Raw genomic sequence first — 14,937 nt, forward strand, 5'->3', positions numbered from 1 at the left:
CTCCCATGACAGACACTATGCCCGTGTTAGCTTTATATTTTACAATGAATAGAGTTCATGCTCCAGTAAGTCAATACATGCTTAAAAGGTAAATAACAACTTCAGTGTTTCATTAAATTATTACAATATGCACAACAGTAGTTAAACACTTCCAAGTAAATGGATGTTGCAGTACTGAGACTAAAATTTGGTAGTTCATGCAAAGACAGAAATGAATTGGTTGTCACTGTAGAGATTCACCTCTGAGATTACACTGACTTTGTATTGGGTTCAGCACATTTACACTCACAGGACAACTGCTTCCTTACAATGGTGAGGTTTAAGCAACTCTCTGTTCATTCCCTTGTTAAATCAAAGCTGAACCATCATTTATGCTGCAGGAAAGCTAATACCAGCTTCCTGTCTTGTTATGGAAGTATCCACTCAGCAGATGCTCCTACAATTCAACCTGTGTCAGCAAACGAAGCAATACGCAGCAAAATCACCCATATTACAGTTTTCAATTAAACTATGTCTAAATTGCAGAAGGTTGCCACAAACTGCATTCCTTGCAGCAATTCCAAAGCATTTACGGGAGTAATTCAAATATATTTCTTGCTATGAAACAGAACCATTTGTTTCAGAAAAAGATATATACACTTCAGTGACACTGGTGAATATTACTTATGGAAATCCTCCATGTGCTTTCCATTTGAGTAATTTGAAGAATTTACGTTTAAACAGTCAGAGAGTTATTTTAAAGTAATGTTCCTTGAATTTAAATCTATATTGAGTTAGTATATATGCACAAGCCTAATTACAGGTGATCTAAATTTAAAAGGTGCCTTTGATACCATCACAAGCCACCAGGAGTCAACTTAGCTAAGAGACAACCCCATCTTGAAGGATAAAAGACCAGTAAAGTAATATGGAATTCTAGTTTTACAAAACATTTAACAAGAAAGCAAAGCAACAGCATGTGGAGCTCATTAACAAAGCACTGCTAACAACCCAGAATGCTTAGCCATGTATCTTAAATAATTTGCATTGATGATATAAAAAGTGTTAGTAAACTAACAAGTCCTTAAAGAGAACATTTGACATTTTTGCCCCATTTTCTCACAACAGAGGTGTCAAATAAACATTTTTTGCTGAAGCATTTATGGTTTGTTTTGTTTGTTTGTTTTGGGGGGATTGTTTGTTTTATTCATTAACAAATGGTAGAACACACTACTAAGGGCAAAAAAAGGAGAAAGCTTGTGTATTTCTGGGCTCAAGACAAGCCTCCACTTTTAAAATAAATGGATTGATCTGTGATGCCCAAAGAGAATCTCAGTGAGATACAGGTACTGTTTCAGACTCTGCATTATCCAACCAAATCAGCCATGCTCTGGATTGGGTCGAGCTCACTGGCTGGAGAGCAGCAGTCAGAGCTTTCAGTAGCCAGGTCAGATGCCTACACTGCTGCTACTCCTTGGTCTGCCCCACCGGCACCACCTCTCCCCAGCATCCTCCTACTTCAAAAAGCCTTGCAGTACAGTTCCAGGTCAGGATCACTTATGGACACTGTATAGGATTCCCACCTGCTGAGCTGTTGCCTCTCCTATAGGCCTTTAAAATTATATTTCCCACTTTTATCATCAATGATAAGCAACTTGGTTGGGCTCTCCTTGCTTCGCACAAAATCTTATTTTCATAGAACTCTAAGCAGGCTTTATATGCCTAAGCCTTGTTGTAATATCAAGACAGAGATCAGGCAAGGGACGTATGTTGCAATAAAACCGACCCATTCAAGACTACACATTGCCTGGCAGGACAACGTCTGCTGCACTACGTGCCTTAATAGCATCGTCTTAGGGTGCAATGTTATTTTCTGAATTCTAAAGCTTTTGATAATGTGTCACACAACTCCAAATATACACACTACTGCTCCTTGAAATCCTCCACAAACTCAAGCTTCTCCCATTACATTAACCCCTCCGGCACATCAGTTCCATTTGCTCCCCATTTCATTGGGAAAATCTCCTACCAAAAAGGGAGGACCGGAGCACGTTGTTCATACTCTGACTGCATGCACCAGGTAACACAGACTTCTTGTTGTAACAGCTCTTGGCATAGGATAAGGACACCAGCGACGTAAATTCAGGTCACACAGGGTTATTTTCATTGCTGAAATTGTTCAATGCCTTCACCAGCTATTTAAAAGCTCTCTTTGCCTTAGAATAAAATTTTCTAAGCCTCTCAACTGGCCAAGTGATTTATATTTCATTTTAACCTGATCCGTGGCACGGCTCAAGGCTCTGTCCTAGCCTAATTGTGACTGAAATAAATGCAACACCTCTGAGTTATTTGTAGCAGTTGTCCCCATTCTTATGGAGATGACACAGATCTGTCAGCTTTAAGAAACAGAAAAAAAAAGATTCTTCTTGGTTTGCGTTAACAACATCCTCAGCCAGATGAAAGGAACTGGGTGGATGAAGGAAGAAAAGAGTGAGAAGCAACAGACAGTAAAAATTAGTAAAGACCTGAAGTTAAGCATTTTACCTTCTTGCAATGAGAGATCAAAACAGCAGCATTTAAAAATATTCTGATATCCTACTACCTTCTAGCACTCTACCGTATTATTTGTAGTTGTCCCAGTAGACTGTCTAAAATTGAAGAATTTTTTTTATAAAATTTTAAATGTTACCTCAGAACAAAACCACTCTTTAGTGCTACTACTGTTGTTGGCTTTGAATAAACTTTTTTGTTGTGGCGATGGACATAATACTTATGTTACAGCTTTTGCTTTTCTTATGAACTAAATCAATAACACATTTTTCTTAAACCTACATAAAAAACCCAATAATTTTCATCTTTTTAAGGACTTCATTCCCTTTCTTTCTCTAGGGAAAGAAGAATCCTCATTCGCTGCTGGGTGGCAGCAGCTGGAAGCAGCAGCTGCACTGAAGGAACAGAACCTACACAGAACGAGGAGGCCACTGGGACAAGCAGCTCTATCTCAAATGTACAAGTAACTGAAAGACACCTCTGGATTTCCCACTTTGTTCACTTTGCTGCCTCAGATGTCCATTGCTTCACCTTTTAACCCTCAGGATCAGTAAGGCTGCTGATTTTTGAAGAGCCTCAAGTCACCACTGATTGCCACAGACCCTGCTGCTTACCCAAGCATAAGCTGGGGGCACTTTTACCCCACCCCCCATCTTATTTGGGAGGAGGGGAGAGGGGTGAGAATCACCAAACACCAGGACTAATGAGGAAGACCTGACCAGGCCTCTTGAATACAAATACACCCATTAAAGAGAAAGAAAAAAAAAAAATCTGACTGCCTTTTCATACTTATCTCCCATTTGTCCTATCAGTTGAACTGTTCTCCTTAAAATCCATCTAGATCCTCCCATCAACTAATACTACCTCAACTTTTGCCAAGCAATCCCAAATTTTATGACAAGAACGCGACGCTGGTTCACTATTGCTAATGATACTGTTTAGTGCATTGACTTACAGTAGATACAGCCGCCAACGCACACCGTACGTTACCTCAAATCAAGTAGCTCAGCTCAGAACAAGACAAATTTACCATAAGACAACCAGACCCTGTTTACACGTTCTGATCTTTATCTTATTTCACCGTTTGATTGCATATCTTCCTGATATTACCTGTATTGTGTTTTATCGTAATTTTTCAGAGATCATGCTCTGTTTGACTACATTCAGGTCTCCAGCAGGAAAATCATTCACCTGAGCATCAGAATTGAGGTCCCTGAGCTCATACCCAACATTGCTAGTGCAGAGAGAGTGAATTAACAGACTGATGATCTATTCAGATTGCCAAAAATGAAGCTCCTCTACCTAGTGCTTCCTCTGGGGATACAGTGAGAGGAGCTAACGCTGCAGGAACTTCTGCCAAGAGAAAGCGCAATTGCAGTATCAGTCTGGAAATATTAACACCAAAACTATGAGTCCACTCCAGAGGCTTACAGGATACACATTTTCTTTCAAAGGCTACTCGTGGATCAGAGAGGTCAGTCACAGGATGGTCAAACATCAAATTGTTATGCCAGATACCCGCCTAGGAACGTATTTTTAATATTTGAGAGACCATTAATCTCAAATTTTTATTAGGTTGTCCTCTCTACCGCCCTTTTGAGCTACTTATTCAATATTTATTACATAGTTTTTCCTCACTTTTTTTGTCATTTTGATAGATTACCTTTTTTAAACTAGAAATTAGAAAGTTCTCATTCCTGAGATCAATTTAACTTCTTCCTCTCCTTAATGCAATTTCTCATTTGCTTAAATTATATAACTCTTACTAGAAAACTAAGTTTCTGGAATAGGGTTGTAGCCTTTCTCAACATGATTTAGATACTATTCATTCACTACACAGGAAAGAAACATTTTATCACAGTGATCCACGCAGGAGCGAACTTTTATTTGCTGGTGTTTTTTGGTTGGTTGGTTTTTTAAATAACTGGCAAGAACCAACAACTGAATGCAGCACAATGCACAGGCATAGGAGAAAACGCAAAGTTTCTTGCAAGATGTAGTGCAAGTTATGGTTAAAGATTATTATCCATTTTAAAGAATAATTCAGTACGTTCTCCTCTTCCACTGCAAAAAGCTGGGTCACACTCATCGTGAGCCTTAATGGACTTTTCAGCAGTTGTCAAAGCTACTCCATCTGAGATGACATTTTTAGCCAGAGGCATTCAGCTATTCCTAGATGTCATTTAAATATACATGACTGGAGGGCTTTCTATGAGACTGTCTAAAGTAATTTATTTTGTAACTGCCCCCTGCCCCCAACATACACCCTCACAGTTTTTAACACACAAGTGTTATTCCCGAGCACGTTCACATTTACGGTTAACGCTGTAACAGAGAAGATTTTTAATGTTATAGTATTAGCTCAGCTAATGTGCTATTTCCAGAAACCTCCAGATAATTTTTAGTTCTAATGAAGTCCAGATTATCAAGAACCACCTAAAAAAATTATTTTCTTCTTTTTCTGGCTTAACAGCACTACATGACCATTCCATTCCATCACTTTATTTCTCAACAAATTTTTGGAGGCAGTATTTGAACTAAATACACTGGGGAAAAAACTGACCAAGAGTAGGGTTTTTTCCCTAGTAACTTAATTTTCATTTAAGCAAGAGCTACAATGCTGAAGTCTTTCTATAAATTTCTCTCACCACTCATGAGAGTTTTCAGTCTAGATTATTTTTCTTCAAAGAAGTTCTGCAGTCTATGTTGGCTTTCCAACTCATTTGTTCCTAAGCACTTTTGGAAACAGCTTCAGTAAGATTTCTGATCTTCAATCACGCTTCAATTACTCACAAGCGTAACATCTCTGCTGTATGTTCTTCAGATATATCGTTACAGAAATTAGCTAAATCTTTTGCTGAAATATTTAATCTATTCCAGAGTGTTTAGAGGCAAAAGCTAAGGATTTCTGGAAATACACAGGTTCTGGGGTCGTGAATCCAAGAGTCAATTGCTTGCTCACTTCTGTTAACCTTATATTTACTGCCACCCAAGATTTACTAGTTTCAAGAAGCAATTAAAGAGTACGTTCTGCCCAAATGGCTCATGAGAAGTAATTTTCAACGAAAATTAGTGAAAACAGCAATATGTGATAATTTTCATAAAAACAAGAACTAAAGCACATCAGATCACAAACTCCGAAACAAGAGGCTGTTTTATTCTGTAGGTGGCTATTAATACAACGGAACTTAGATGTTTGTTTAGAACCACTAGGATATCATTCACTAACACAAATACTAGATCGCATCCCTCTATGCTAGTATGCCTCACCTAACAGTTCTGGATTATCTTTGTGACTAACTGTAGTTGGATTAAAGCCAATTTAATTTGCTATTTAGTTCAAATCCAAACTCAATCTATTTTAGTGGAAAGCAACTTCTGCACAGTCAAAACCTCCTGCACTGCAGAAGTCACAGAATGAAGTATTATGACAAATGTCCTATAGTTTTTCAAAGTGAAAATGAGAATGAAATAATATTAGGTACATCCTCGGACTACCAAGTGCCTCTAGCTCTGTTGCTGTCCTACAAATTCCTCATTTCATTACAAAATTAATACACACCAGAATACACTTCTGGTGAAACCGCGTCATCCTCAAATATACCACAGGACTCTGCTGAAGCTTTTGTTTTTCAAAACCTGTCTGTATAAGCATTTTGGAGCGTGCTAAAAATAGACTAATTTCTCAGGAATATTTTGTAGTTAAAAAAAATAAATTCTTTTTTCCTATAAAGGTTTTCTTTATCACAGCAAAATCATGGATATTATTCTGCAGCCTTGCATGAAAACCTCAGATCAGCAAAGATACAGGATCTTCTCTGACATGTGAATAGTCCTTGGGTATTTTTTTTCTATTCACAATCAAGAGATTCCACAAAAATGCAAGAAATAACTAAGTGCAATATGTAAGTCCTCTTGTTCTGAATAACTCCCATTAAAGACCCCATGGAACGTTTATTGAGGAGGAGGGGAAAGCCCCAAGTTGTCAGTTTCTTTTTTAGGTCACTCACCTTAGGTAACTCCCATTCTGATCGGGAACCATCAGCACTGTAGTAGTATGGTCTACCTTGTTCATCTGCATGTTTTATCCACTGTAGAAAGAAATGTGTTGATAGGAAATGTAATCAGAGTGACATTCGTAACATACTAAATCTTTGATACTCGGGATTTAAAGTTAATTTTTAATAAAGTGCCATCCACTTCAGCAGCTTTTAGTGCACAACCTCCATTAACTTAACCAAGGTTAGTTAGCAATGACAACAACACAGTTTTCAGCTTCCTGAATTGGGTTCACTAATATTTTTTCCTTCTGTAACTACTTAGAAAGTAGTCCTGCAATATCACACAAGAGATTGTAATAAACAGATACTTTTGAAGATGGCATATCTCACTCTTATCAACATTACAGTGTCAGTTTAATGAGGCATAATTTTTGCATCAGGTCTGTGTAAGGATTTCATGCATAAAATTACAGAATTACAAGAAGCTCAACCAGCAACTGTTGATAATTTAAGAGATAATTGCACTTGTCGAACAACTCCATTTTTAAAACATCAACAGAAACATGAGATGCAGTTCCTAAATAAATCATGAAGGAGATAATATAATTTCTGTAACCTCTATAAGCAACTCCCACAGTCAAGGAGGTAAAACTATGACAACTGTGTCTAGTTATGCAGAAAGGAAAGAACTGTAATGAGCAAAAGTCTACAAGAAGATCGCACAAAAATATGCACGGAAGCGCTCACAGCAAGGCTCTTGGATCAAGCAGGTTTCACAAGACTGCCTTCCAAGATCCTGTTTAGTATAGGAAACACTGTTTTCTACCAATCCCAGTGCAATTTAAACAAACAAAAAAAATTGCATATTTGACAAAATAGAGGAATGTGCACTACAGATGTTTAGCAAAAATAGATTAAGCAGGATAAAATTCCAAAACTGACATGAAATTCAATTATTTAAAAATCAACTAGAGAAGAGGTGGTGCTATAATACAGTAAAAAAACTACAGTTCCAATGAACAATTTTTGAAGTTAAAAAAAAAAAACAAAACCAACCAAAATGCAGCTATTCAACTTTAGTGAACAATCAGAGAAACGGACTGCTTTACAAATATAAACAGTCATTTTTCCTACATGGGAGAAATTTTAATGACATGCCCAGAATCACAGAAAATTGTCAACAGCAATTACATAATTAGAATAGAACATAAATCTGCTGATACAGCTGTAGTTTAAGAAGTTTGTCTACATCTGAAAGCAGTACTGAAAATCTCTAGTGAAGAAAACGATGAAACTGACAAAGCAGCATTATTTTCAGTTTGAAACCATCATATCTGGAAGGTCTACGTAGACAAGACCAGCTCTTAAAAGACAGTAAGAAAAACATTATATTGGTGTGAAGTTCCTTCCTAAAGTGTAAGCAAGAGGACTGGGGGTGGGGGATGGGGGTGGGAATTAAAAAAAATTATACATGAGACATGCATTTAATGTAATCTGATACCCGACTGGAAATAAGAAAGCTTTTTTCTGGATGGTAAAGAAAAGGGAAAAAGCCAAGTCAGTTCAGTTGCTAAAGTTTTGTGCATATTTAAAAAACAAAAGGAGACACTGCTGTGGTATGCTTTTCACTTCTAGAAACGAAATGTGCATTTCTAACAGTGAATCAGTGGAAAAGATTTAGAAAATGTGATGAGAAGAAGGAAAAAGTACCTTTTCATTAGTATAGTCATTGGTATATAAGGTTTGACCATGTTCATCCAACTCTTCTGACCAACCCTTTGGAGGAGAACCATACTGACTATCTGACTGGCTGTAACAAGAACTGTGGTCGTTTTCTTCTGATGAAAGATGCTACAAGTAGTCAGAAACATACAAGGCAGTTTTGAGAAAGAAAGCACTTTGAAATCTGAAAGATCAAAGATTATTTGACTAGAAAGAGAATAGTAATAAATTCAGGGAGTTGACATTTTTATCTTACATCAGAGAATAAGAGATGCATTTTTTAGAGTACAGAAATATTTTATATTTGCTAGACAATTCAAAATATTTCCAGAACAACTGGTTTATACCGATCCACATTTTTTGAAATTCTATTTTACCAGATTTCAGCTACTCAAATTTAAGCTCTGATTTTTTTGCTGATCTAAATTTTGTTCCCACAAATTTACATTACTGAATGAAAAAGAGAGTGAGCTTTAGTAACCTGCATTGCCTCAAAAAACTTGGCAGACCTACCACCTTGGTTTTGTGGCAACATCCCAACTTTCATACCTAAATCTTTTTCTTCCCTTCCCAAACAGTATCTGGAAACACAATATTCATCAAGACAACTTGAAACTCCAGTTGCACCTTTGTAGGTACCGGCACTTTACAGTACTGATGCAATGCATCCTAAAACATTAGGAATTTCCGCTCTTCTCCTTCCAACTCTGATGCGTGTGACAATGAGCAACGCAAAAGCAAGGCTTTCTACCAGGCACAGCTAGCCGAGGTATAAGATGATTTTCTGAAGGTAGAAGTGAATTATAACGTAAGGAGTAAGTTTGACATGTAAAGTAGAAAAAACATTTTGCACACACATGTAAAACAATTTCTGTTCCCTCATACACCTTGTTCATCTCCTTGCTAAAATATTGTAGTTATTATTCAAAGCAGCCATTCCATGGGTCAAACAAAACAAACACAAAAAATCTCCCTGCATTCATCTCTCACAACAATATCTCTACGCCACAGCCTCCTGAGGAATTCAGTGCAGATATCCTTTCACGCTATCTTGGATCCTCAGCTAGTAGGACACATAACACTTCTGAGGGAACACATCCTGCTATTCGGAAATAATGACAGTTAAATATTGACTAAGGTTCAATAACACAAGTAAAAGGATGAAAAACACACTATAAAGCAGGAGACAGGCAGATTTTCAATTTTAAACTAGGAAAAAACCTCTCCTGAAAAGCTTAAATCTTACCAAAAAAATTCCAGTTTTTAAAAACACCAGTTTTTAAAATTCAGTGGTTTTATAGACTATGGGTTTAGTGACATTTCCAAATGATTATCACATCAGGTTTTGGTGTTACTTTTCTGAGTACCTTACCACTTGCGCAACACAAACTCCTTACACTGACACGAGCCAGCTTACCAAGCACAGAAAAACCCATGGGAAATTTTTGGGTCATTAATAAAATAATGTGAAAATGTAAGTATCCTCTACAGCCTACAGAATACAAGCATCTAAACTACCGATTAAAGAACACCACCTCTCTTGCACATGGGGTAACACAAAATTCTGAAGCATCAGTTTCTAACCACTGGGGCAAAAAAACCCAAGTCTTCAGTCTCATTTTTACACTTGAAGAGTTAAGACTGAGGAGCTGATAAGAGTCCTATCAGTCCCATTTGAACTACTGTTTTATAAGATAGCTATACTGTATACACATACTTAAGTTTACGTTGTGTTTTAATGGTTAAATATTAAGTGCATTGACACTTGTTCAATCAAAGCAGTAGACTTTGGACATTGCTATTATTACTATTAACTGGAATTATAACCGAATAACACCGTGCATTTGTATTTGCCTCTTCCAAGCAACTCCTGATACTGAGGAAACACCACACACATGTAAAACTAAGAAGTCTTCAAAATGACAATTCTCCTGGAAAAACTACTGATGTTAATAAGAATGACTGTTAATGTGTCTATCTTTAAGGCACACATATAATAATAATAATAGTCACAGAATCATACAATCATTTAGGTTGGAAAAGACCTTTAAGGTCATTGAGTCCAACCACAAATCTAACACTGCCAAATAATCACATCTACACGTCTTTTAAATACCTCCAGGGATGGTGACTCAACCACTTCCCTGGGCAGCCTGTTCCAATGCTTGACAACCCATTCAGAGATGAAATTTTTCCAATTTTTCCTAATATCCAATCTAAACTTTCCCTGGCACAACTTGAGGCCGTTTTCTGTCATCCCATCACTTGTTACTTGGGAGAAGAGACCAACCCCACCTTGTTACAATCTCCTTTCAGGTAGCTGTAGAGAGCTATGAGGTCTTCCCTCAGCTGCTCCTCATAAGATGCCCCTCACCTGCTCCAGACCCCTCACCAGCTTTGTTGCCCTTCTCTGGAAATGCTCCAGCACCTGAATGTCTTTCTTGTAGTGAGGGGCCCAAAACTGGACACAGTATTCGAGGTGGGGCCTCACCAGCACTGAGTACAGGGGGACGATCAATTCCCTAGTCCTGCTGGTCACACTGTTTCTGATACAAGCCAGGTTGCTATTGGCCTTCTTGGCCACCTGGGCACATGCTGGCTTATATTCAGCTGGCTGTCTTGGTGCTTCAAGGCTTAACTTATCTCACATACCATACAATGTAGGAATTTAGCCTTTGTAGACCTAAACTTAAATGAAATTCCTGAGTTACAAAGTTTACCAAGAGACAGCATTCCAAGAGAAAGCTAGTATGAACAACTGCTAAAGCCGCATCAACAGCGGTTAGAGAACAGGAGCCAAACCACGTTCAGCAACTTTCAATTTAACTTTCAACATTTTTTCTAGTATTGACTGCCTATATGCTTTTTACGTATCATCCATGTTTTTTCTCAGAGTCCCATCCCCAATTATACTATGCCACATTTAAATAAAGCTATCTAAAGCAGACAGCTGCCCAGCCTTAGACCTTCTAAGAACTTGCTCTGACACAAAAGGGAATTACAGAAAAGGTCCCTCATATCACTGTCTTTCTTGGCTTTTTTCCATTTACATGGAAAATTCTTGAGGGCAGAGACCAGTTCATCACCATGCATTTAATAAAAAAAAGGAACAGTTACGGTCTCTTTTCTATCACTTACTACTACTTCTAAAAATCAAAATAATAAGAAAGAATACTAAGTAATTAAAAAAGCTAGCATGCCTTTATTACCCTTTGTTTATTGTGAAACAAAAAGCAGGGAAAGAAACTGCATCTTGGCCACATGTTTTAAATGTAGTTTCCAATTTAAATGAAATCCTGTTGCCTTTCTACAGCTTGCTGGTTAATTTGTTGGTGTCTACTTTCTATTATGGTCTCCTAGCTCGATATTAGAGGTTTGCCTTTTTCTGATATGATGGCATCTCATTCCTTTTACAGTCCTGTCTAACAAATTTCTCCCAGTTACTGTTAAGCACTTCTTCATATATGTTAACAAGTCACAACCTCTCATAAATTTTACCTATAATTCCAAAATCTTGTACACTTTCCTAGAGGCCCTGTTGATAGGACTTCATTGCTTCCCTCCCACCCATACAAATAACTGCCATAACCTACAACTGCTTTCTTTGTGCCTTATCTGTTACCAACTTGACAAATTAAGTACAATTTTGCCTGTTCTTAATTATCCAACAAAATTCAATTTCCTAATCACAAAGTTCTAGCACCAACTATAAGCTAATTCATGTTCTAATATATTATGCATATATTAGAATATATGATCATTCGCAGTTGTCATTCTTACGTCACCTTGCGACTTTGCTACCTAATACAATACAAAATCCTCTAGTAGAGACACAACTAGCATTTAACTTTCCTGTATATGCTCTTCCATTACTAAATCTGAAGGACCAGTGTGTAAAAGCTAACTTAACTTCATTATAATAAATCTGCTTTAACTAATTATTAAGAAATATTTGCTCTAAGTCTTCACAATCAGACAAAATTACGGATGTCCTATATTTTACTGTAGCTTAGCCTCAAGTCTCAACCCTTACTGTGAAGTATTTTGGTTTAAGTACTCAGAGGTCATTAAAAAAAAGGTGAAAGGTGAACATGAACAGTGGAGTGAGATGTACAACTCCCAAAAGCAGAACAGAAAAGAAAGGAAAAAAGAAAAAAGAAAAGTGGATTGACATGACCTTGCAACATATATATCTCCCTAGACCCAAACTTTGATAACCCAGTCATAGAGGACACAAATTACTTAAGAAACTTGTGCTACTGTAAATAAAAGATTGTGTCTAGTTAATAATTAATGAAAACATTAGTCACAAAGACTAAAACTTGATAGATGTAACTGTCTAAAGGCCAATCTGTGATACCTCGAGCATCACAAATAGACAGAAGAGCTGAGCTGACATAAGTTATAGGCAAAAAAATATTAATAAATTAACAATTCTGAACATGCAACCATGTGCTGAAGTCAGGGTGTAGAGGTATGAGTGAGGTATGTTGAGGTATGAGTGAGGGACACCAGTGGTGTCCCCCAGGGGTCAATACTTGGTCCAATTTTGTTCAGTATATTCATTAACGACCTGGATGATGGGACAGAGTGTATCCTCAGCAAGTTCACTGATGATACCAAACTGGGAGGGGTGGCTGACACTCCAGAGGGCCATGCTGCCATCCAGTGTGACCTGGACAGGCTAGAGAGCTGGGCAGAGAAGAACCTAATGAGTTTCAACAAAAGCAAGTGCAAGGTCCTGCACCTGGGGAGGAAGAATGCTAAGCACCAGTATAGGTTAGGGGTGGACCTGCTGGGAAGTAGTTCTGAGGAGAAGGATCTGGGGGTCCTGGTAGACAGTAAATTATCCATGAGCCAACAATGTGCCCTTGTTGCCAAAAAGGCCAATGGAATCCTGGGCTGCATAGGGAAGAGTATGGCCAGTAGGTCGAAGGAGGTCATTCTCCCCCTCTACTCTGCACTGGTGAGGCCACAACTGGAGTACTGTGTCCAGTTTTGGGCTCCCCAGTTCAAGAGGGACAGGGAACTGCTGGAGCGAGTCCAGCGAAGGGCAACTAAGATGATTATGGGACTGGAGCACCTCCCTTATGAGGAAAGGTTGAAAGAGCTGGGACTCTTTAGCCTGGAGAAGAGAAGGCTGAGGGGAGACCTTATTATGGCATACAAGTATCTAAAGTGGGGGTTGAAGGAGGATGGTGCCAGACTTTTCAATGGTTCCCAGTGACAGGACAAGGGGCAATGGGCACAAGTTAGAACATAGGAAGTTCCGTTCAAATACACGGAAAAACTTCTTTACAGTGAGGGTGACAGAGCACTGGAACAGGCTGCCCAGGGAGGTTGTGGAGTCCCCTTCTCTGGAGATTTTCAAGGCTCGCCTGGATGCAGTCCTGAGTAATGTGCTCTAGGCAACCCTGCTTTAGCAGGGGAGTTGGACTAGATGATCTCTAGAGGTCCCTTCCAACTCTGAAGATTCTGTGATTCTGTGAGTGAGAGTCAGAGGGATCATTTGCAGGTGGGCAGGGAGAAAGAATTATTGAAAGTTCTTCCAATAAGAAGGAAGAATTTTCTTCCTCAGAAGGAAGAACGATGACAAGAGAAAAACAGTTACATTTACTACAAGGAGAAGTACTACTCAAACAAAGCAATCACCTTATCCAGACTAAAGCCAGAGTCCTATCCCAGCACAAGGACAGCAAGTCAAAGCATCAACATCAAAGCAACCAAAGCAACAGGCACAAACATTTCACCAGTTTACCTGTTGCTGCCACTAGCCTGTGGCAAGAAAATTTGGCTGTTTAAATGCTTGCAGACTTCATGGCTGCTATGAAGGCCATTGCCAAAGGCAATGAAAGGGTCCCTTTTTCCTTTCTCTCCTGTTTCTGGCACTAACGTCTCAGAGGTGGACTTCTACGACAGGGCTTCCAGCAATCTAAAATTTCTGAGCAGTCCACAATTAAAACTAAACAATGTAATAGCTCAGGAGGAAACCCACCTAAACTCTACATATTTGAAAAGGGTATACAAAAGTGAAATATGTAGAAGATTTCTTGATAAATGTTTGCTTTTTCTTTCGATCAGGACACTGATTAACCTAAGTACTGTTTAACACAAGAGCGCTATTTTAAGCATATTTAAACAGTAATAGCCATCTCCCAACTATTCCTTTGCTTTATCTGAACCACAGCAGTTCAGATAAATACAAACCACTGTCTGGCTCTCCCTAGCAAGCAGCCACACAGAATATATCTGCACCTTAAATATCCCAAATTGTTTTAACATAAAGAACTTCATGGTAAGCTTCAACTCTCTTATGGAAGATCTGAAGCAAAGCTTTGCCAAAAGGTTTTGCAAAAGCACAAAATCATTGATATATCTACAAATATATTTATGGCCTGAATGTAATCTATTCAAAAGCTCCTACAGCCAACTGCCAAAAGCTGGGGTGGATTTCCTCCTCCCATCAGCATTTGCTACCCTTGGACCTAGACACTCGGCTAGGCAGAGCTTCTACCATGGTAATTTTAAAGTTCTCATCTTCCGTCCTCTAGAATACCATTCACAGAATGAAGAAAAGGATTTCCTCAAAACTATCACAATTTGATAACAAAATATTGCTCCTTTAACTGTCATTTCTCCTAGTTTGTTCTACAGCTTTCCGAGGCTCCACAAAGAAATCATTCAC

General features: G+C 38.3%; 1 protein-coding gene across 16 annotated transcripts in view; it reads right to left on the reverse strand.

Annotated features, from left to right (window-relative positions):
* ARHGAP12 (Rho GTPase activating protein 12) overlaps positions 1–14,937 on the reverse strand; it is an 82,123-nt gene that overhangs the window by 31,005 nt on the left and 36,181 nt on the right. For 11 of the 16 annotated variants that reach the window (XR_008464694.1, XM_054190071.1, XM_054190068.1 and 8 more), the window contains 2 exons: positions 8,241–8,381; positions 6,540–6,620 (listed from right to left, as the gene is read on the reverse strand). Coding sequence is in view for 15 of the 16 variants with exons in the window: in XM_054190071.1 (XP_054046046.1) it covers positions 6,540–6,620; positions 8,241–8,381 (222 nt within the window). In the remaining variant the exon portion in view is untranslated. The remainder of the gene's footprint in view (positions 1–6,539; positions 6,621–8,240; positions 8,382–14,937) is intronic. The other 5 variants (XM_054190070.1, XM_054190067.1, XM_054190066.1 and 2 more) reach the window with 1 other exon arrangement.

Source organism: Rissa tridactyla, chromosome 2, assembly GCF_028500815.1.
Source record: "Rissa tridactyla isolate bRisTri1 chromosome 2, bRisTri1.patW.cur.20221130, whole genome shotgun sequence".
In the NCBI taxonomy this organism is placed as follows: domain Eukaryota; kingdom Metazoa; phylum Chordata; class Aves; order Charadriiformes; family Laridae; genus Rissa; species Rissa tridactyla.